The 23,318-nt window shown below is 43.9% G+C and overlaps 1 protein-coding gene and 1 long non-coding RNA gene across 4 annotated transcripts in view; one reads left to right on the forward strand and one right to left on the reverse strand.

The window, feature by feature from the left end:
* Positions 1 to 139: 139 nt before the first annotated feature.
* The window catches only part of vars2 (valyl-tRNA synthetase 2, mitochondrial), a 32,143-nt gene continuing 8,964 nt past the window's right edge, over positions 140 to 23,318 (reverse strand). The window contains exons 13-30 of one of the 2 annotated variants that reach the window (XM_074686355.1): positions 23,128 to 23,255; positions 22,803 to 22,906; positions 19,146 to 19,227; positions 18,962 to 19,038; positions 15,339 to 15,426; positions 14,805 to 14,901; positions 14,619 to 14,689; positions 12,199 to 12,324; positions 12,012 to 12,116; positions 11,704 to 11,772; positions 11,536 to 11,614; positions 11,281 to 11,411; positions 7,365 to 7,517; positions 7,038 to 7,277; positions 4,490 to 4,601; positions 4,192 to 4,394; positions 2,502 to 2,651; positions 140 to 552 (exon numbers count right to left, since the gene is read on the reverse strand). In XM_074686355.1, the coding sequence (XP_074542456.1) occupies positions 478 to 552; positions 2,502 to 2,651; positions 4,192 to 4,394; positions 4,490 to 4,601; positions 7,038 to 7,277; positions 7,365 to 7,517; positions 11,281 to 11,411; positions 11,536 to 11,614; positions 11,704 to 11,772; positions 12,012 to 12,116; positions 12,199 to 12,324; positions 14,619 to 14,689; positions 14,805 to 14,901; positions 15,339 to 15,426; positions 18,962 to 19,038; positions 19,146 to 19,227; positions 22,803 to 22,906; positions 23,128 to 23,255 (2,090 nt within the window). In that variant the 3' untranslated portion in view covers positions 140 to 477. The remainder of the gene's footprint in view (positions 553 to 2,501; positions 2,652 to 4,191; positions 4,395 to 4,489; positions 4,602 to 7,037; positions 7,278 to 7,364; positions 7,518 to 11,280; positions 11,412 to 11,535; positions 11,615 to 11,703; positions 11,773 to 12,011; positions 12,117 to 12,198; positions 12,325 to 14,618; positions 14,690 to 14,804; positions 14,902 to 15,338; positions 15,427 to 18,961; positions 19,039 to 19,145; positions 19,228 to 22,802; positions 22,907 to 23,127; positions 23,256 to 23,318) is intronic. The other variant, XM_074686356.1, reaches the window with a different exon arrangement.
* On the forward strand, positions 15,700 to 19,151 carry LOC141802715 (uncharacterized). 2 transcript variants are annotated; one of them, XR_012599531.1, is made up of 3 exons: positions 15,700 to 15,967; positions 16,402 to 17,895; positions 18,421 to 19,151. It is a non-coding gene; the product is annotated as an uncharacterized LOC141802715 (long non-coding RNA). The 2 variants fall into 2 exon arrangements; XR_012599530.1 differs by having other exon boundaries at positions 15,703 to 16,946; positions 17,210 to 17,895.

Here is a 23,318-nt window from a genome sequence, read left to right on the forward strand (position 1 = left end):
TTGTATCTTCATCATCACTGATTCAGTAACACTGCTCCCTGCAGGTACATGGTTTGTTAATTGAGGGGTGTCTTTTCCATTATCTGACACTGACAGTCGTTAGCTGATCAGGTTTCCTGTTTGATACATTGCTTCACGGTATCCAACAGAGCAGCCCTGAGCTGTATTTACACTTTATTCATAAAGATTCAATAAAAAGCATGCAGATCCATTTCAAGAAGACAGACTTAGACATCAGAGACATGGATTAAAAAAATGACTGGAGACCAAACTGAAAGTAGAAAAGAAACTCCCATCATCCTCTCTGAAGTCTGTCTCCATGGATACTTGCAGACATCCACAGCCTCACCTGCAGGTGAGTGCTGTAGAATGACGTCTGAAGGTCTGAAGGTCTGACAGTTCATTTAGTGATATCATGTATCCCCTCTTTCATTAAGGTTGTGCAGGACAGTGACGTCCTCACAGAGGCTGGGACCTCTATCTTCTTTGAGTCTCTTGCAAAGCCCTCAGCTGCTCCTTTAAAGTCTCCATCTCCTGCTGCAGGGCAGACACCTGAACGCAACAGAGCACAGAGAGCGTTAAACAGAAAGTATACGAAGCGTTGTCCTCATGGGGCTCACAGTTCACGCAGCTACAGGTGAAACTCAAAAAATTAGAATATCGTGCATAGGTTCGTTTATTCAAGCTATTAGATTTACAAGGTGAAACTAATACATGACAAAGGCTCATAACATGAAACTCAAGATATTCCTAGGCCTTCATTTATTCTCATTTTGAAGATTATGGCTTACAGCTTATGAAAACCTCAGAATGAAAATCTCAGAGAATTAGAATATTATGTACAATCAGAAGAAAGGGGGTTTTAAACAGAGAAATATTGGCCCTCTGAAAAGTTTAATCTTGCATATGTACTCAGTAAGTTTGGGCCCCTTTAGCATGAATTACTGCCTGGTCGGCATGGATGCTATCAGCCTGTGGTACTGCTGCGGTGTTATGGAAGACCAGGTTGTTCAAAAGCAGCCTTCAGCTCTGCTGCGTTGTTCGGTCTCATGTCTCACACCTTTCTCTGGGCAATGCCTCATAAATTATCTACGGGGGTTCAGGTAAGGTGAGTTTGCTGGGCAATCAAGCGCAGTTATCTGATGGTCATTTAACCAGGTTTTGGCACTTTTGGTAGTTTGGGCCGATGCCATGTCCTGTTGGAAAATGAAGTCAGCGTCTCCTTGTAGCTAGTTGCTGAGAGAAGCATGAAATGTTCTGAAATCTCCTGACAGACAGCTGCGTTGACTCTGGACTTCATAAAGCACAGTGGACCACTGAGCAACAGACCAGATTTTTTTTCTTTAGCCCAGGTAAGACACTTCTGACGTTGTTTGTTGTTCAGGAGCAGCTTGATAAGAGGAATACAACATTTCATTTCCAGGATCCGTCTGTGTGTGGTGGCTCTTGATGTACTAACTCCAGCCTCGGTCCACTCCTTATGAAGTTTCCCCACACTTTCCTGACAATCCTCTCCAGACTCCAGTCATCTCTGTGGCTTGTGCACCTATTTCTTCCACACTTTCCCCTTCCACTTATTTTTCTTTTAGTCTGCTTTGATACAGCACTTTGAGAACATCAAACTTCTTTTGCAATTACCTTTTGAGACGTTCTCTCCTTGTGGAGGGTGTCAGTGATGGTTTTATGCACAACTGTCAGGTCAGCAGTCTTCCCCATGATTGTGTATTCTATTGACCACACCGAGGCCATGTCCACACATAGTCAGGTATTTTCAAAAACGAATATCCCCCCCTCATTCGTTTTAAAAAATATTTTTGTCCACACGCAGCTGGTAAATCCGCCAGTGAGTGCAGCTCCAAGCACGCCAAACCCATAATGGGCAGTATTTTCCTGATGTAAAACCCATACCAGCCAACCATTCATTCAGCTGTGACGTTTAAGAACCCAAAACTCTGTTTACCAGCGTCCGCATGAAACCATAAAACCGGAGTTTTCCAAAATCTTCACATTGGCTGGAGTTTTCAGAAAACATCGTTTTTAGTGAAGTACAGCTGCGGTTTCATGTGGACGACAGGTGTAAACGAATAAAAATATATGCGGTTTCCCAAATACCTGGCTACGTGTGGACATGGCCTGAGAGACCATCTAAAGGCCCAGGAACCCTTCACAGGTGTTTTGGATGAATCAGCTGGGCGTGTGACACTTTGAGTCTACAGTATTGAACTTTGAAATATTCTAATTTCCTGAGATTTTGAATTTGGGGTTTTCAAAAACTGTAAACCATAATTATCAAGATTACAACAAATGAAGGCTTGACAAATCTTACTTTGCATGAAATGAGTTTGAAACACGTCAGTTTCACCTTTGAAGTTGAATTGCTGACATGAATGAACTTTTGCATGATATTCTAATTTTGTGAGTTTCACCTGTATGTCTGCTTTTCTTTCCATGAAATGAATGTTCACAAAATTAACTCCACACACTTAAATAACCACACCCACCTTACTCTCCATCTGCTGTCTGACATGAGCAGGGACTTTGGTCTGGTAATCATGAGACTGGACTCTGCTCAAGGTCTCTTCCAGCTTCAGGACCAGTTTGTCTCTGCGCTGAGAAAGCTGCAGCAGCTGTTTGTCAACGTTCACTCCACTCTGAGAGACAAACACCAGGAAACACAAAGAGTAAGACATCAGCACAAGAAAAACCAACAACAAGAAAATAGATCACTATCTGTAGAGTACACCACACACTGACTGCAGCAGTGAGTCAAACCCATAGAGCTCCATGTTAAAATAAACTGCAGTTCCCTGAGTGTCCACTGGAGTACAGAATGGGTGATGAAGCTTTGCTCCCTGCATGTTACAGCAGCAGCAGCAGCAGCAATCTGAGGTGGGCTTTACACGAGTACGAATTTGTAAGACTCCAGTAAAATAAAGCATCTATCTGGTGATACTGACACACGGTGATGCATATTTGTCCATGACTCCACATCTTTTTTGAAAACAGGTCTGCAAGTGGTAATCTGCGTATTCGTCTTCATGCCGTAGTTGGTATAAACGGATAAGTCCGGAAAAGACAGTGACCTCATAGCACCCCTCCTACTCCCCGCCCCCCAACCCACGCTGCCACACACACAACAACAATGGCGACAGCCGGGCTGATTCTGATCTTGTTCCAGCAGCTACAAATATTGCTACAACTTTTATACCAACATTTGCTCACAGAACACCAACAACACCAGCTACGGCAACAACAGCACCAAGGTCTCAGGCAGAGATGAAGCATGTTCTGAGCACTTGTCGACGTGGAATCCATCTCAGAGCAGAACTGTGATGTTACAAGTGTAGTAACCCACAAACTACATTACCCAGCATGCAATATGGGTTGGGAGCGTGCGTGGGAACCCATAGGTACGTCCCAGTAGATATAGCATGCAGGTAGCTGGAGACTGAGGTTTATAGATTGTTGTCAATAAAAAAAAGCGACGTTAAACCAACGTACTCGCCTCATCTGCTGATTATAAGCCAAGCATGACAACACAAGAACCAGGTGGGACACCCGACAGGATTTTGCGTGGGTTTTGCGTTGTCATGTAAATGCACAAGCCTATGTAAAATAGATGTGTAAACAGTGATACATGTTTTGATGCCGACGCCAAGACAATACGGGGCCGTCTTCGCGTGAGGAGGGCCTGAGGCCCCTTTTACATGATGCCGAAAATGGTCGATTCCTCAAACATTTCGTTGCGTTTTGGCCTTCCGTTTACACGAGACCATGTTGCGTTTTCAGTGAAAACATAAACTTTTGAAAACACTCCCCAGAGTGGAAAGATCTGAATCCGCTCCTCCATCCAGCTTCGTGTAAACACAGAGCGGAGCGTCTCAGGGTGAAACGCTGACGTCACCGCATGCGCACGCGCAGTTTCAGGTGAAGGCTCCGCGCTCAGCCACATTTACAGTTGAGCCATTCCGGTCCAGTAGGTGGCGGTAATGCGCGTTATGGTTGGATTGCCGACCGTCTCACACAACAAAACGGCAGAAAAAGAAAGAACAGAAGAAGTAACTTGTCCTCCTGGAGTCGTATGAACGCGGATCGTTTTCACGCCGTCCTCATGTAAACGCGGTTGGCTTTTGAAAATGCAAAGGAAGAATTGTTGCGGGAGTCTCCATGTAAACGGGGCTTGAGTCTTACCTGTGCATGGAGGTGAAGCTGACAGGTGTGGTCCACCACACCCACTAGGCTTCCTTCAGGTGGGGGGATGGAGCCGACGGAGGAGGGTCTGTCTGTGTTATCAGGACAGTACAGATGGAGTCTGGAGACCCGGCCTAAAGTCTGAACAGTTGAGTCAAAGCGCAGGAGGACTCTTGCCTGGCCAGGTGAACACACAGCCCACACTGGGAAACAGCGTGGAACAGACAGGTGAGCTCATCAGGTGTTCCATCATTCTTTAGGTCACTGACTGGTGAGTTAGTGTGTGTGTGCGACTCACTGTCAGGTTTCTCTCTGGTCAGTCCACACTGAGCTCGTAGTGAGCGGGCCTCCCTGATCACATCCTGCACCAGCATGAAGTCTCTTTCCTCTTCAGGAAAACTCCAGTGAGCCTGATAGGACATAGAGGTCAAAGCACGTCAGCTAAAACACAGAGCAGGATGACAGCACTGCCAAAAGCAACACCACCGCTATCAGGAGGGAAGAACAGGTCTGCCTCAGCAGACAGGAGCAAACACTTAATCACATGTAGTATGAGTAGTATGACTTCACACAGAGTCGTACTCAATGATCAACGACGCTCTACATGACATCAGTAACCATCTGAGGAGAGATCCAGTCCAACCTGATCGCAGGTTGTTCGCCGAAATGAGCGAAGATTAGAGATTATGTCCCGCCCCGAAGCTCGCTTGCCGTGGCCCCCGCTAAGTGCAGCTAAAATCAGTTGGATCTAAATAAGGACATCTCCACTCAACATTTCAAACACGAGTGACCAGTGGTGTGCACAGAGGGGGGCAGGGTGGGCAGTCACAATCCCTCATGGCCACAAATGCAATGAGCCAATCACAGTATTTAAAACCATTCCCATACACACGGACAGTCTCTGCCCGTACGTCCATTGAAACACATTGCAGAAAGTCTGTTTTTGTTCAGTTTCATGAAGTTTTTCTGAAAATTTGAGTTAAAAACGATCAAACAGTGTTCATGGGGTACATGTAACTCTGACACAAAGTGTCCTGAGAGTTTGGGTGATGGGGAGTATTTTAACCCTTTCCTCAGACTCATCTGAACAGAGGAAAGTGTCTTCTTTGGGTAAAGTTGAGCAGTAGACCAACATCAGCTCTGTGTGAATCAAATGAAGAAGAATGTCTCCATCTGCTCTAAGGTCAGCTGACAGAGTATCTGAGGCAGCAGGTTGGGACTGTGCTGTAAAGAAATGTAAAGTTATCTTTAACACTAGAACCATCACTGCAGTCTGACGGACGCTTTGGGATTTACTTTAATAATAGCCAAACATTAGCGCGCAGCTGAGTTGTTCATCATGTCTCTTTGATTGTTGAGAGTTCATTGGCCTGTTTTGTTCAAGTTTTTGTTCTTTGGTGATTGTATATCATTGTTAGCTGTTGTCCAAAGGGCTCTGGTGAAGCTAGCATTAGCTTCTGGAGCTTAGCTCCATTAGCTTATCTGTAATAGCCGAGATAACAAAGGTTGTCAAACGTTGTGCTGAATGATTCAATGTAAATACTGATCTGTGATCTTTCTGTCTCCAGAAATGATCAACAGCATCCTGTGAAATGCCTCCAACTGTGACACCTGCACCTGGAGGGGGCATGGCGTAGCCATAGGTCAATTAGACAAAAGCTAAAGTTCCTTTGTTGTTCTTCTCACCCCGCACAAGGACCGTTAGAGACTCTCCCCAAGACTGCAGTCCTTCAGGACCCGAATCCCCACCTCCCTTAAAGTGATTCTCTGGGATGGAACAAGTTGGGTCCTATCACAAGGTTTAGGGCAGAAATTACCCCTACAGCAGTGTTTTTGTGCAGCAGAAGCCCAGAGCGCTCGCACCAAACACCCCCTTCCTGCTCCTCTGCCGGTTTCCTCTGCACTCAGACAGGGCATATTTTACTTGACCAAAAACACAAATAAACGGACTCCCACCAAAAAATCTGATATCAGTCTTCATTCACGCTTTATTTAGAGAATTTTCAGCGCATTACTTTCACACAAAAACACCGCTAAATAAGGCACTAGTTCTCATCGTGTTGTAAAACAGCGCTACCTCCGCTGCAGAGCCACAGCTGGCTACAAGGCGCTCGCCGCTTAGTGTATCAGTCTATGCGTCGTGCCAGATATAAACTAACGCAGGTAGTCTACCAGGACGAAGAGACACGATGAGAACTAGAGCCTTATTTAGCAGTGATTTTGTGTGAAGGTAACACGCAGAGGAGACCGGCAGACGAGCAGGGAGGGGGTGTTTGGTGCGAGCGCTCTGGGCTTCTGCTGCACAAAAACACTGCTGTAGGACCCAACATCCCGGAGAATCACTTTAACGGCTCTACACATGGGACTGATTTTCTTCTTCTTTGACATTACACTAACACCCACACAGCTCCACACTGCACTTTGTATCTTTGGTTTGTTTCTAATATTTTTTAATTTTCTTGCATTTTTATGTAAAGTGTATGTTACACCAATACACTTAGTCAAATTTCTCCTCCTCTGGAGTCAAAACATGGGTTAAAGTGCATTCAGGTCAGCAAAACACACTAAGCTGCCCTGTGAGGTGTCAGAAAGGGGCGTTGTCTGTGCCTGTACTTTCCTGTTAGCCCCTGCCTTCAAAAAGTATGTGTGCGTCACTGTGACAGACACTGGGTCTGATGAGTCTGTAGTTTTGATCCTGACCTTGAGTTTTTCAGGTTTAAATGAAACTGGGCGCATCAGGTTAGTGAAGGACCCTCTGTGAGGACAGCTTCTATCAGAGGTCTGATGACGGTGTGTAGAAACACTGATGCTGGTGTTTCTTAGAGCTGTGGGGTGTGTGGTCGTACCAGCTGGTCTGAGCGGGGGTACGGCTGCAGACTCAGGCTGCTCTGAGCTGCAGCCTGGCCCCTGTGCGGCTGCAGCCTCTGCCACAGCTCCTCGGTGATGAAGGGCATGAAGGGGGACAGCAGGGCCAGAGATGAGGACACGCAGTGATAAAGGATGCTGAGCGCCGCACGCCTCGCCTTCATCACATCCTCACCTGGACTCCCTCCACCTCGCTGAGCCAGCAAAGGTTTCACACACTCCTGAGGGACACACAGGACACACACCAACTTTTAACAATGTCACAGTGTTCCCATGATGCTTTGGGACAGCGTGCTCCTTGTCCTCACCATGTAGACATCACACAGACTGTGGAGCCAGAAGGAGTGCAGAGCAGAGGTCACAGTGTGCAGCTCGTAGGACTGAAATGCCTGCTCCACCTGCAGCACGGTGCTGTGGAGTCTGGAACAGATCCAGCGGTCCACGCTGCTCACTGGAGACGTCTGGACAGAGAGGAGAGGGGTGGGGGACGTTTGAAAGCTGCACATGAAAAACTACTGACTTTAAAAGCCCTGACATCAGACATGAGCCTGTGGCTCTCTGTGTGAACTCATGCTGTCTCTTACTGGTTCCTAGTCTGACATGGTGATTCATGATTGGACTACGTTTCAGAAACTGTTCTCCCATGCCCGAGTCCCAAGTCTGCACTTTGTGCTTGAATGTGTCTCTAGCTTCAAGCCTCTTGTGGTATGACTGTTGAAGTTAGGGCTGAACAATGATTTGCATTTTCATTAATTCAGAGTTGTGATAAAACAAGATTTTCTAACCGCAAAGGCTGTGGTTTAACCTCACTTGATCTGGTCACTTGGCAGGAAGTGGAGCAGAGCAGGCTGGGAAAGAAGTTAATGCTCTGATCAACCTGCTGCACAGTTAGGGATGGGTATCAATAACCAGATCCTGTTAAGAATCCATTAGAAATGGTTCAATCCATTATCATTAGCCTTCATGCTTTACAATACATCAATACATTCAACATGTTAAACATCTCTTAATGAAGCAGAAACCACATTGTCACCCTTTTAAAATAAAGGCCTCAGTCATTTTTGAGGAAAATGAGTTTTTGTCTGAAATCATCTCTTGATAATGCTGGTCATCTTTGGTAAACTTGCTTAAATCTTCAGCTAAAATGATCACGCTCCTTATACCCTAGAGGGTATTGGCCTCTGTCCAGAGGGTGACTGAGGCCCTTTTATTTCCAGTCTAAGTCAAAATTCTGGAATATTTAGGATAAAATGTGTGACTTGGACAATTTAACAAGTTTTGATGATGGCGGCTGCTTCTAGAACAAACAGAAACTTTAGAGCAGAAGAAGCTGTAAACATGATTCTGAATCACTTTCTACTGCTGAGTGATTAGGGTCACTATCATAAAGGCTAGGGTATAATGTGGTGTAGTCATTTAGTCTAAATTTCACAAGTTAATGTTTAACCCCAAATTTAGCTACTTCTAGCTAGCTACCTATTCCTGGCTAGCCCACTTATTTCTGTTAAACATAAATGAGCACAAGACAATAACACCCCTCAAAGCTTTCTACAGTAATACTGTTTCATTAAGCAAACACTGTTGTCCAAAGTGTCAAACAACACAAGCAAGATTTTAATAGACAGAAGAGAAAACCTTAGTGCTACAAGTTAATTGGCTTCAGGTGCTGCCTTTAAGTGCACAATGACTTTTTTATCCATTTTTTTTTATGTAGATTAATGTAGCAAACTAACCACAATTAATTGCTGCAACAATATACTTCAACCTTCAACAAAACTCAGTAATTAATGCTGAAAATTCAGTAAGGGCTCGGTTACACTGGCCATCCAGACCGTGCTGTGCTTGAGCGCTATTGCTCCCTGCAGCGCTCAGGTTAGTACGGCCAGCAGTTTCACTATTCTGATATATTTTTGGAAAAATTGATACAATTTAGCATTTTAATCTATGCTGTGTTAAGGGTTGATGTATGTTTATCTGGCAGATGGAAGGATAGCTTCTGTCTCCAGCTTGTGTCTGAAGTCTCTTTGACCCTGTGTTAACTTTCACCCAGTCTCCTAGCTCCATGCTCTGATTCAACAGTCACACACTTTGACAGCACATCTCTCTGAAAACTGACACCAGCTGTGGGTTAAGGCAGTGGTGTCAGACATGTTTTTTGGCCAATTACTCTCAGGTGTTTAGTTTAACTCAACCTCTGTAAAGGCGTAGCAATGATTGTTATAAAACTGTTTTACTCCCCGATATCGGGGCTCATTCTTTTGGACCAGCACTGTAAACCTTACCTGTGACCAGAATAAATGCTGAACTGAGAAATGGATCCTCATCTTGTGAGGAAGTTGTTTGACCAGTGAAGCCAGTGAAGAGAGATTAACAACAGGGTGACATGTGCTGTGCAGTTTTACAGTTAAGGAGATGTCTTTCCTTTTTGGTAGATGTATGAGTATGCCTACTCAGCGTATGAGTGACCTGACAGTTTTTCAGTTTAGTTTGGAGTTATTTACGTTTTGAGTTTGTTCTATGGAATTAAAGGAAAGTTAATGGTCAGGGTTCAGACAGTTGTCTAAACTGGATGTTGGAAATGGTTTAAGTTCAATAAAAAACAGCAAAGAAGACCTGGAGAAGTGAGGACAGGGACTGCCTCCTGACCAATCTGATTTACCTGACATTTCATTGAACTCAGGGTCATTTCAGTTCTGAGTTTGCTCTATGGAATGAAAGGGCAGTTTAAGCCAGGTTTAAAGTTGATAAGTCAGACTAGAATGTTAGAAAAAATGGCCTAAGTCACTTTGTTCTTTAATGTTACATGATTGACACACAATGTTCTCTACATGTAAGCAGTCATCCACTGTGAAGGCCTTTTTGATTGAAATGATTCATGAATATCATATGCTCTGTATTTGGTAAAGTTTTTTGTGTTTTCACAAAACCTTAAGAAATGACTTAGGCCACTGTTTTTATAGGGTGATGATATACAAAACATAGTGATAGCTTAATGCTAATGTATATGGCAATTTGCATTAATATGCTGGCAGTTAGCATATATCAGAATAACTTTGGTTTGTAAACACAATTTCAGCTTTTATCACAGAAACACATCACAGTTGGTCTCTGTTTGCAACACACTGAGAACTCTAAAAGTCAGAACACTAACAGGCAAATATTTTCAGACAGGAAGAGAAAAAAAGTGACTGCAGGCTCATTGCAGACTTCATAACTACGGCAAGGTTCCTAACAGCTCAAGCATTGCTATAACCACTTTGAGACACTAGATGGCCTACTTCAGTATACAACATCAAACAAAACAGTGCATCAACATCACATGACATACGATTTTTTACTGATTTTTACTGATTTTTACTTATTTTGCCCAGAGACATCCAGATCCAGTGACCAATTTCATATTAATTCACTTGTAAATTTGATGCAATGTTGCTGACTCAGAAAACCTAAGCTACTTTTTACTCACAGAAAATTGAGAAGAACTGACAGGAATGAAAGATGTCATGTCCAAGTGGTAAAGCTACGGACCAGTTTGTGTTATTGTTTTAAACTGCACTTCAGTTTGAGTGATTACTAACTTCTATACTTCTGTTTACATCGGTTTGGCAGAGTTTTGTTAAATCATTTTAAATGCTTTAAGACTGCAGGTCAAAGTATTTAATATGTTTACACTGAAGTGGATAAATAACCATATTTGAATAAACTCATGCTTCATTTGCCTTCATGTCAACATGAGCTCAGCCAATGAGAAAGAAGAATGTATGTATAATAAATGTAATATGATTATTACCAGATTGATTAATTGCTCATGTTTGTTGAAAAATACATGGGAAGAGGATCCTGAAAAAATAATGGTGTATTAAATCAAGATCACAATATTGAGGACGAAAATCCCAGTAAGATGTTTTAAAACCATTCAGTTCAAAGGTTGAAGTTATGGTGTGTTTGGTCTCTGAATAGTTTGTGGCTGACCCACATTAAGAAGTCTTTGTCTTTGATAATCCCTCACAGCCTCTGGAGACACGCTACAGCAGGTTTCCTGAACCCAAACACTAGACCAGGAGCTCTGCACCACAGCTGCCACAGAGAGGATAACTCAGAGACGGTTTTACTCCACCAATGAAGACAGATCTGAGCAGATGTCATTTTGCTGTATACAGCCTGTGTGTTGCTGCCTCTCTTTCACAACCACCTCACACACACAGTCCTGTTCCCCTGCAGTACCTGCTCCAGTGTTCCCACTGCTGACGCGTTGTTTTCCAGAGCTGCCAGCGTGAACCTGAGCGTCTGCCACATCTTATTACAGAAGTGTCTGCAGCTCAGCACCTGAGAGACCGACAGGCTGATGGCTTCACCTGAGCGAGAGGAGGAAGGAGATCCAGGAGTCAGACACACACCAACTGATGAGGAGAACAAAGAGCTCACTGCAGCTTTTCATCTCCTCCTCTTCATTAGCCTTCAGAGAGGAAGAATACTCACCCTGCATCCTGTGAGAGCACAGAGCAAACCTCAGAGCGTCAGTCCCACACTGAGGGATCCCTCCATGGAAGTCCTTCCTCTGTGGGGAGCAGAGAGAGGAGGGACACACTGAGCATGCTACGTCTGACAGAGACAGAGACAGAGACAGAGACAGAGAGAGGAGCTCACCTGTGCTTCAATTGCAACCAGACGCTCCCTGGGGTCCAGGTTCCCCTCGTTCACCTTCTCCTCCAGTCTCTGAAAAAAGAGGAGGAGGATGGAGAGATGAGGAGGAAGCAGAAGGTGAAGAGGGAGGAGATGAAGGAAAAGAAAGGAGAAACTGATGTACAATTAACCTGCCATAAACTATTGTTCAAGTTCCTCAGGTGCAGGTGAATCCTGCTGTGTGATCTTTCTCCTTCACTGCACATCAGCGAAGAATGAGTCAACACAGTGTGAAAGAAAAGAGGAAGAGGAAGAGGAACAAGAGTCCGTACCTCCAGAGAGACTCCATGAATGACGTCCAACGGGTCGATGACGTTTCCCAGAGACTTGCTCATCTTCCGGCCGTGTTTGTCCCTTACCATGGCGTGAAGGAGAACCTGGAGCATCATGGGAGCAGTTCTGACTGTTATCATGACTCAGCAGTTTGAAGAGACTCTGTGCTCTGGTTTTAGGGCCTACCTGTCTGAAGGGCAGCTGTCCCGTCAGCTCTGTGCCCAGCATCACCATCCTTGCCACCCAGAAGAAGATGAGGTCACTTCCTGTCTCCAGAATGGAGTTGGGGTAGAAGTGCTGGAGGTCAGGGGTCTGTGGAGGATAGATTTGGTTTTTGGACTATGTGCTGTTTTTTTAAATTCATCTCTTTATTCCTCTCTCCTGTTTCTCGGTCTTCAGTCTATGATCTGAAGGCTCTTAATCAAACAGAGGTATCCTCATCATGAAGAACACGTGTCCATGCTGAGGCTGCTAAAGGGGAACTGACTGTTAATTGAGGACAGAGATCAGCTGTGTGTGCACTCCCATCAAACATGTTGACTCTTTTGTTTCTGCTCCTGTCCTCCATGAGCTCAACTCAGAGATCTCAGTCTTTTCTACATTCACTAAAGATCTGTTCCTCTCACAGGCTGATCACTAGTAATCACTAATGATCACTAACCAGCACTAACCATCACTAATGATCACTGACAATCAATAAAGATCACTCACTATAGTGGTCTGGGGGAAAAGCCCTCACTCATTTGCTCACTCACTTAAGCCCTGTTTCCACCAAGCAGTCCGGGTCGGTTCAGTACGGTTTGGGTCGGTTTGGTACAGTTAAGTCTGATCCCGTTTGTGTTTCCACAGCAAACTGTGCCCTCATGTGGTAGGCGGTGTGTAAGCTGGATGCTGCAAGGCCCAGCTGTTGGACAATAGCGTGACGCCGTAGCAGCACGACACAGTTTACCCCGCTACAAAATCCAACGAAGAAGAAAAACGCGACACAGTAAACAAAGAGCATAGATGGAAGACATGCAGCATTTGGTCCTCTCTGTGATTGGCATGTAGCGCTTTTAAACAAAGTGTAATCAAGCTTTGTTTCAGAGAAGTCTGTGAGCCGCCAGGAGAAATGCAGCCGCTGTTGGGGTAAGTGGTGATTCTTTTTTTTTTTTTTTTTTCTCAATATTTTTATTAGGCGGCAATACAGAACAGAAGAAAAAATACAGAGACAAAGGGTGGAGCACAAGATGGAATGGATAGATTGAGCAACACCTGATATCAGTCACAGAAATATAAACGGATACAGAAGTGAAAATATATAAATATCATGCAATAGTGTGCTATAGCAGATACAGTTTGCCCCCTGGGTTGTTTTTTTAATTTAGTGCAAATCAAAACAAATGATAATGATAAAAAGAGAGAAGAGACAGAAAAGGAAAAAAAGAGTAAATAAATAAAATAAAATAATGGAGATAAAGGAGGAAAGAAAAAGAAGAGAGGGGAAAAAGAAAAAAATGAATTAATTATTAAATTTAAAAAAAAAAGGGTGTAGCAGAGGGATCCATTACTCAGTAGGTAAAGCTTGAAGAGAGTGAAAGAAGCTGAGAAAAGGAAGCCACTTCTCACAGAATTTGTCAGAACAGCCTTTTGATGAATATCTGATCTTTTCGAGTTTAAGAAAAGACATAATGTCTCTGAGCCACTGTGCAACAGAAGGTGCTTTGGTTGACTTCCAGAGAAAAAGAAGATGGCGTCTTGCAAGCAAAGAAGTGAAAGCCAGAATATCTATCTGAGAGGAATTAAATCGGTCGCAGTCTCCTGGGAGGCCAAATGTGGCGACATGAGGGGAGACTTTTATTGCAGTTGAGAGAATTTTTGACATGATATCTAAATAATTCTGCCAGAAAGGAGAGAGTAGCGGACAGGAGAAAAACATGTGGGTTAAGTTACAAGGTGAGAGGTGGCATCTGTCACAGCTTTCAGTGATGTTTGGGTAGATTTTTGAAAGTCTAGATTTGGAGTAGTGGACTCTGTAGATTACTTTAAACTGTATAAGTGTGAGACGAGCACAGGTTGAGCTAGTATAAATTTTTTTAAGTGCATTGTCCCACCAGTCATTATCAAAGAGTAAACCCAATTCTTGTTCCCAAGCAGCCTTGACTTTTGTAAGTGGAGAGCAATCAAAGGAAAGGATTTTATTATTAACCTTAGAGATGAGTGACTTCTGAAATGGGTCTTGGCTTAGAAGCTCCTCCCACTGTTGACCTGATGGTAGTGAAGGAAAAGCTGGAAACAAGGCATTAGTGCAGTGTCTAATTTGAAAGTAGCGAAATAGATGGGATGATAGTGGTGATTCTTTTGACCAATCAACGGCCTGCAGTGTGTTGCGCCACCTTCCGAGAGTGGATCCGTTCAGTCTGGCACCCATACGGAAGGGTCCCAAAAAAGTAGACCGCTCGTCTCGGTTTTTAGGGATCAGTCCCGGGATGAGTCAGTGGAAACGCCACCACATGCGCGCCATACCGAGATGAACCGAACCGGTCTGCTTGGTGGAAACATGGCTTTACTCACTCACACACTCACTCAGGGCTCAGCATGGTGTCTGGGGTCTGGTGGAGAGGTACCTGTTGAGGCCAGCCCAGCATAGCGAAGGGGAAGAGTCCAGAAGAGAACCATGTGTCCAGGACGTCCTGGTCTGAGACACACAGACAAACAGAAGTGAACACATGAATAGTGAATCATGGTGTCATAGTCCCCATGAGGTCAACAGTTAGCATCAGCGGGTCATCAAACAGGTCCTGGTCACACACCCTGGGTCAGTGTGAGGTCTTCTGGGTTCATTCCGTATTTAACGGCAGCTCTCTGTCGGGCTTCATCCTCACTGCGTCCCCAAACCCAGTGCTCCTCCTGAAACCACAGCACACACCAAGGTGACCACATTGAACACATTCAGAACATCTACCACAGGACACTCTAACCCCGCCCATCCTCCATCTTCCATCCTGTAGTGCTCAGGCCTGGATCCAGAGGTGGGACAGAGTCAGTCTCCTGAGCGTCAAACCCTGATCCAAGAAGTGAGATAGACCAAAGATGAAACGGGGACAGAGAGCTGACCCTCTTTGTCTGTATCTCAGAGTAAATGTTTGATCTGCTCTTCATTCAGGTCTCTGCTCATATGACCCAAATCCTCCTCACATCATCAACCAGGGCTGCTGCTGCTGGACTGTGTTCCTCCTGCTGCTGCCCCCCAGACAGGCCATTACAGAGTGAAACACAGAGCCCTGAGTGGATCACATTACTGTAGTGCTGTGGTTATCAAAGGAGAGAGTGCGCACAGGTCTGACCTGCTGTCCAGCTGTAGATCCAGAGAGCTGCACTTGGTAAGCAGGGATCTGATGACCCCACCAGAGCTGCCTGGAGACACACCAATCACTGTTCAGCAAACAGAGAGACATTGTTCAGTCACACAGGAGCTCTTCTATCATCACACTGCTGTCATCTCACTCTCACACACACACACTCACACAGACACACACCCACAGACACACACACACACACACCCACAGACACACACACACACACACCCACAGACACACACACACACACACACACACACACACACACACACACACACACACACACACACACACACACACACACACACACACACACACACACACACACACACACACACACACACACTCAACCATCTCTAGGGTTTACAGAGAATGGCCCCAAAAAGATAACATATCCAGTGAGCAGCAGTTCTGTGGGGCAGAATGCCTTGTTGATGCCAGAGGTCAGAGGAGAATGGACAGACTGGTTGGAGCTGATAGAAAGGCAACAGTAACTCAAATAACCACTGGTTACAACCGAGGTCTGCAGAAGAGCATCTCTGAACACACAACACATCCAACCTTGAGGCAGATGGGCTACAGCAGCAGAAGACCACACCGGGTGACCCTCCTGTCAGGTAAGAACAGGAAACTGAGGCTACAATTCACACAGCAACACCAAAACTGGACATTAGAAGATTGGAAAAACGTTGTCTGGTCTGATGAGTCTGGATTTCTGCTCCACATTCAGATGGTAGGGTCAGAATTTGGCATCAACAACATGAAAGCATGGATCCATCCTGCCTTGTATCGACGGTTCAGGCTGCTGCTGCTGGTGTAATGGTGTGGGGGATATTTTCTTGGCTCACTTTGGGCCCCTTAGTACCAACTGAGCATGGTTTAAAGTCCACAGCCTCCCTGAGTATTGTTGCTGACCATGTCCATCCCTTTATGAGCACAGTGTACCCATCTTCTGATGGCTACTTCCAGCAGGATAACGCTCCATGTCATAAAGCTGGAATCATCTCTTCAACATGACAATGAGTTCCCTGTACTCAAATGTCCTCCACAGTCCCCAGATCTCAGTCCAATAGAGCACCTTTGGGATGTGGTGGAACAGGAGATTCTCATCATGGATGTTCAGCCGACAAATCTGCAGCAACTGTGTGATGCTATCATGTCAATATGGAGCAAACTCTCCGAGGAATGTTTCCAGGACCTTGTTGAATCTATGCCACCAAGGATTAAAGCAGAGAAAAGGGGGTCCAAGCCAGTACTACCAAGGTCTACCTAATAAAGTGGCCGGTGAGTGCATGTAGAGCCTGGTTTCATTGGTCACATGGGTGAGTAATTAATTTTTTTTCTTTATCATTTAACTTCCTGCCTATTGTTATGCTTTGTGGGTTTTTTCCAGATTAATATGTTCTTTTAAATAAACGGTACCTTTGTTTAACCTTGCTGGTTAAAATACGTTATTGACACTGTAAAAACTGAATATTATTAATGTGTTTTTTTTCCCTGTGAGCCACAAGGGAGGGGCTACAGATGTAGGCGTTGCCTTGGCCAGGCAGCTCAGTTGGTCTTTGAGAAGAGTCAGAACAGGCTGTTATGTTGGAGGTAACAGAGAGAAACAGTGCTGTCCATTTCTAGGGACATTAAACTTTGTTATGGTTTTTCCCTTACTATGGGTGATTTGATTTGGTTTGTTTCATTTTATTTTGCACTTTGTAAATACTTTCACTTACACACTGTAAGATAAATCACCTTTTCACTGTGACCAGCATAACCCTGCCACAATATCTCTATTTATAACATTTTTATTTATATTTCTAGCATCCCAGTAACCCATTCATCCAGTGTTATTTGATGCTTATGTACAGAAATACTGCTGTTTTTCCAACTTGGCAACTGGAACGCTGAACTCAGAGATGGCATCATTCCCACTCCCGACTTCCCAGTTCTGAGTACAAATGGAATGCAGCATAAACATTCACTACGTCAGGGGGCGGGGCTAAACCTAAGGAAAATTAGAGCAGCAATGCTTTACCTGTCTAAGAGCTTAGAGAGCTGTTCTTTGATTTAAAGATCTCATTTTGTGCAAAAATCACTTTAAGTCTTTTAGTGAAATTTTGTGGGTCTTTGTCTTTCCTCCCAGCCCATAAAATGTGATATTTTATGACAAAACCTGCACTTAGTAGTGCTTGTGAATGTAAAATCCTGACCGAAAAGAGCTGTTCAGGAGCAAGTCTGACCTGATTGGTCCACCGGAGATACCCCCGAACCCCCTCCCCACCCACTGTTGTGTGGCTGTTTTTGGCTGTAAACAGCCACATAGCTCCATGCTCAAGCTTTCCATCTCAGAAGAAGACAGACTGAGTGGCTAGAGTTCATTTATCTAGGAAATGTTCCAGCTACACACAGTAAAACTGAGCATGTGTGTGCAAGTCACTTCACGGCCGACTGCTTTTCCAACTTTGGACAGTCCAACAGAGGGCTAGCCAATAGACTGGTCCTGAATCCAGGCGCATTACCAACCATCCACCAACAAACCTGGGACCCTAGAAATGTGAGTATTTTAAATGCTGTGTGCTGTGGAGCAGATGGAAGAGCTTTTCATCAGTGCCCCCCCTGTCTCTGTGTTAGCTTCAGGATGCTAACTTTAGCTGCTGTTAGCCTGTTGTTTTATCCTGTAATGTTACGGTGAACGAGCTTCTCTGTTTTCTAAACATTGTGCACTCGGAGCTTGTGGCGCCGCTCTCTGTGACGCTGAAGGGCGGGGCAGTACCAGCAGTGGCTCACTTACATATGAAGGCCACGCCCGCTAAATCAGAGCGTTCTGAACAGAGGGGCTATGAGAGCCTGGAAACAATGCTGCTGTGCTTGATTTATTGGCTTTTTGGACCAAAACATGTTACTACCATTTCATGAAGACATCAATGATCCAGATTAAACTGCAGAAAAGGAGCAGAATATGGGACCTTTAAGACCAAACAGCCTTATTTATTTTTCATGGTTAAATGACAGGATGTCATTTCTGCCTCATGTTTGTGCGTCCACATTTCTCATTTTGCCTTTTTCTTGGCGCTCCCAGCACCATCTAATTGTTGCTGCCCCCAGCATCTGCAGCTGATGTCGCTTGTGCAGTGATGTACTGACGTTTTACGGTGACGCAATGGTGGGACTCCTACCTGGCTCCTTGCTGATGGAAAACCAAACCAGTTCTTAAAAGAATATGGTTGAAACCACCACAACAGGCACTAGCACTAAACGTCCACTGGTGGAAAGGGGGTATATGAATACTGCTTTGGCTTCCCTTAGGTACAGAATGAGGGTAGAGGTGCACTGTCCATCTTTAAAACAACCAAAGCTTCAGACACACAGACACACAGACACAGACAGACACACAGACACAGACAGACAGACACACACACAGACACACACACAGACACACACACAGACACACACACACACACACACACACACACCACACACCACACACACACACACACACACACACACACACACAGACACACACACACACACACACACACACACACACACACACACACACACACACACACACACACACACACACACACACACACACACAGTCCAGGTCAGAGGTGGCGTACTTTATGTTGGACAGCCAGTTCTTCCAGGTCTTGGTGTAGAGGTGAGGGATAATTTCCAGCTGACCCTCATCCACAGCCTGAAAGACAAACAACCAGTAAACTATTCAGTCTGTACAGTCCAGGACCTCTGGACACACATGATTATTGGTTTGAAGAGCTCAAGCAGAAACAGCCTCCTGCTCACCTTTACAGCCTTTCTAGCCATTTCCTCACAGCGGACAAACCACTGCTTCTTCAGGAGAGGCTCCACGATGTCTCCTGAGCGACTGAGGAACACAGATGAACGAAAATCCTTCACTAACATCAGAACTTCATGGACAAAGACTGTTTTTTTAATGTCAGGAGGAGAAAAGATGTAAAAAAAATATGTTGTCCTGGATGTGTTTGGCAACTTCTAGATCTGAAAATATTTGAGGCACTGGGATTAGTGTGCAGGATGGACTGACACTGGCCCTAATTTATTAAGGTGTGTACGACTGAAAATAGGTCTAAGCTCATATCCCCACACAGATCATCGTTTATCACTCTGAACATGGGCAGGAGGTACGCTCAAATCCCACGCCAGCTCTAAGTCTGTGTCTTCAAGTTTCAAGTCAGAGGGGAGCTCGGTGTCGTGGGGAAAATCTGTATGTGGAGGAGAATTATTCGATTATCTGAGTGCTGAGCATTTTCAGACAGACTAACAGAGGTTCACTGGTTTATATTCAGAGAAGTGGGCAGGCTACAAAATGACAACAAATAAGATGAACAACATTTAGTTTATAGGGTCACCAGTTTGTGTTCCTGTAGACTGAAAATGCTTAAATAAATAACAATATTGGGGCTCCAATGGCCGGATATCACAGACTAATTAATTCACTAAAGTATAAATGAAGGATGTTTGAATCGAATGTTTAAACTCTAGTTTTTCACCTCCACAGCTGGAGTGATTTCCTTACAGATGTGTTTTTTCTCTCTCTAACACCACTTTAACATCGGCTGCTAAAGGACACAGCTTCAGTTCTCTCTACCCCTGAAGCTCTGTCGTTGATCTTCAGCTTAGAGAAATCTCTTTTTTTCTGTAATGTGTCCCTCCATGTCATAGCGTGTTAATGAAATCAGATAAGACGTACTCCATTCAATAAAGACAGAAATAATAAGCCTTGAACTGAAAGAACTGGTTTTTGGATTAAGGTAAAAAAAAAAAAAAGTCAGCAGTCAGCCCAACATATATTTCTGTGCTTTAACTCTGCTGGACAGCTTTCCAACAGGTCATGTGACACAGAACAGATCTGGGGCCTCGTGTACAAAGACTTCCGTAAACTTCCGACTGAAACTTGGCATACGCTCAAATCCAAAAAATACCTGCACAAAAATATCCAGATGTATGAATCAGTGGGCAAGCATGAATCCAAGCACATTTCCTTTGTTCATCCCAATCAGCGTGGGATCAAGCACATGATGAGGTACGCCAAAATTGGCTTTCAGCATCAAACACAAGAGGAGTGAGTGGGAAAGTGTGTGTGAGTGCAGATGTGTGTCGTGGAAAAGGTGAGGCTGATAAAGTCATTTAACTCTTTACGCATGGGGTTATTAACATGAGTACTTTACACAAAGAGACGATCAGGGGCTGGTTGGAAAGAGCTTGAGCCGGAGCACGGACGGCCTCGTGGTCTAGGTTGCGCTCTTTGAGGTTTGCCCTGAAGTGGGCAGCAGGGGTTCAAATCCAGCCTGTGGCCCCTTTCCTGTATGCCACTTCCTGCTCTTGCCCTGTTTCCTGCTTTATCCACTGCCCTCTTAAAGGCATAGAAGCTGAAAAATATCTCTATTAAAAAATCATGAGCTTTAGTTTAACCAGCCAAAAACAGCAAGTCATGAACTTTAACCACTGACTGAAGATGCTGTAAAGACAGGATAGAATTTGGGGCGCACACGCTCAATGCACATCACTTGATTAATATTAACCCTTAAATGTTTCTTGTATCCTGGGCGATACAGACATCTGGCAGGTTGTGGGGTGGGGCATATAGTATTTGAAATTTTTATTTTAGGGAAAATTTAAGGGGGGGGGTGGGTCAATTACCAGGTCATGTGACTTCAAGCAAGCATTCAATATTATATCCATAAATTTCTATCAAATTTCAAAATGGCAGCCTACGTGGAAAAAGACAGTGACCATGAGGCAAGTCCTAATTTTTTTCATGTAAATTATCTTTTGGCAGAACATGTTTTAATAAAATATTGTTCCTTAAGGATGAATTTATGTATTGCTTTGTAAAGATAATGAATTACATCTACACAGCTTTGAATCAGGTGTTGAATGTCTGTATCCTGTGGGATACACTGTCCAGATAGGAGTATAAAATGGGAAAACTCAATCACAGTGATTGAGGACAATACTCTATAGATCCCTAATCATAGAAAGTTGTAAAATAGTACAATACTGTTTATATATATATATGTATATATATATATATATATATATATATATATATATATATATATATATATATATATATATATATATATATATATATATATATATATATATATATATATATATATGTGTGTGTATATATATATATATATATATATATATATATATATATATATATATATATACACACACACAATTATTGCTTCAGAAATAAGGGAGCAAAAATCTTAACAAAGTAACTCCAAGTCAGTCACACTTCTGGGATATCAACCTGCTCAGTGAGGAAGCAACACTGGATTTGAATCCATTTCACTTGCTGTCAAGCAAATGGAACAGATAACATGTGAAAATAAAAGGCAATAAGCAAGAGGACCATAAAAAAGAAATAGTTCTGCAAGCGGTGGCCACGGGCCGTTTCCCTGTCACTGTCTGTTTTCACTGATGCTGGTGATGACTTTGATGTATAGTATAGTATAGTGTAGTGTAGCGTAGCGTAGTGTAGTGTAGCGTAGTGTAGTATAGTGTAGTATAGTATAGTATAGTACAGTTTATTATAGTATAGTATAGTTTAGTATAGCATTGTATAGTATTGACTTATTGCATAAACCTTTCCACAGCTCAATACATGTGTCAAAAATTTTGAATTGTTCAGTTTTTTCCATCTTTTTTCGAAATATTGTGTGTTAGATCTAAAGGGGAGCTAAATAATTGCTTTTTTATGTTTCAAAAGTTAAAAATGTCTTTTTTTTTTTAAATTGGTAAAATTTCAAATTTATACCCCTAAATGGGAAACGTTTTACACTCTGTATCCCCAGGGATACAGAGTGCAAATTGACTCACCAACAAGCCACCCATCGCACACAGTAGCAGCTTGCAGCCTGGATTACCCTCAGGAACCTGAAGTGTCTGATGAGCCAGTTGGCATAGTGGTCCAGTAAATTCTCTCTGTCTCTGAACACGTGCTCTCCTCTTATTCCACCATTTACAGAGTCTTCTCAATCTGATAAAGCAGTCACTGTGTTAACACTATTTTTTACAACCCTCTGCGCATGCTTTCATATCCACTAATGTGACTGCAGACTGGTGGGTGTCTTAGTTGTGTTAACTGTTTCCCAGCATCACCTCTAAGTATCGCCAAAAGTCAACAGCTGTAGAAACGTGTGTACGCCAGCCATGAAGTTGCTGTGAGGCACCGTACATTTCCACGGTCATTTCACTTTTGATACATCTGAACTTTGCCGCCAAAAAGAGTGTGTGCCATGTTTTTGTGCGTACACACTCTTTGTACATGAGGCCTCTGGTCTGGTGACCATGAGGTGATGAAGGCTGTTTGTGCAGCTGAAAGACTGTCAGATTAGTGTGTGTGTGTGTGTGTGTGTGTGTGTGTGTGTGTGTGTGTGTGTGTGTGTGTGTGTGTGTGTTAACCTGCAGACAGGTAAAGTCATGGCATGGCTCTTCTTCCCTCTGAACAGCTTCTTCTCCATCAGAGCTTCAACAACCTGCTGTCTGGCATCAAAACGCTTCACTCCCTTCAAACAGACACAGCATGGTCCCATCAGTCTCTGTCCCTCTGTTTGCAGGAAACACTTTGACCTTCAGCTTAGGGTCACAGCTGCTACAACCAAAGACGCTTCAGATGCTTTACCTCTGATATGGACAGTGACATTCTGATCTCCGACTGATGAAAAGTATTTTGTCCACATTAAAACTTCTGGAGCTGACTAGTAAAAACATTTTGAAAATGCTGCACCTCCAGCCAGTGTCCACAGGGGGGCGCCATGGTTCCATCTCCTGCAATGACAGTGAGGCGAGGCAGCGAGTGTCTCTGAGACAGCAGGAAGTCCGTGTGATCGTGAGCAGGAGTCACTTTCACTGCACCTGAACAACACACACACACGCACACAGGTCACATGACAGGACACATTCACTGAGCATGTGCAG

This window comes from Halichoeres trimaculatus, unplaced genomic scaffold (genome assembly GCF_033239565.1).
Source record: "Halichoeres trimaculatus isolate MK-OKI-2021-1 unplaced genomic scaffold, fHalTri1.1 fHalTri1_scaffold_14, whole genome shotgun sequence".
In the NCBI taxonomy this organism is placed as follows: Eukaryota; Metazoa; Chordata; class Actinopteri; order Labriformes; family Labridae; genus Halichoeres; species Halichoeres trimaculatus.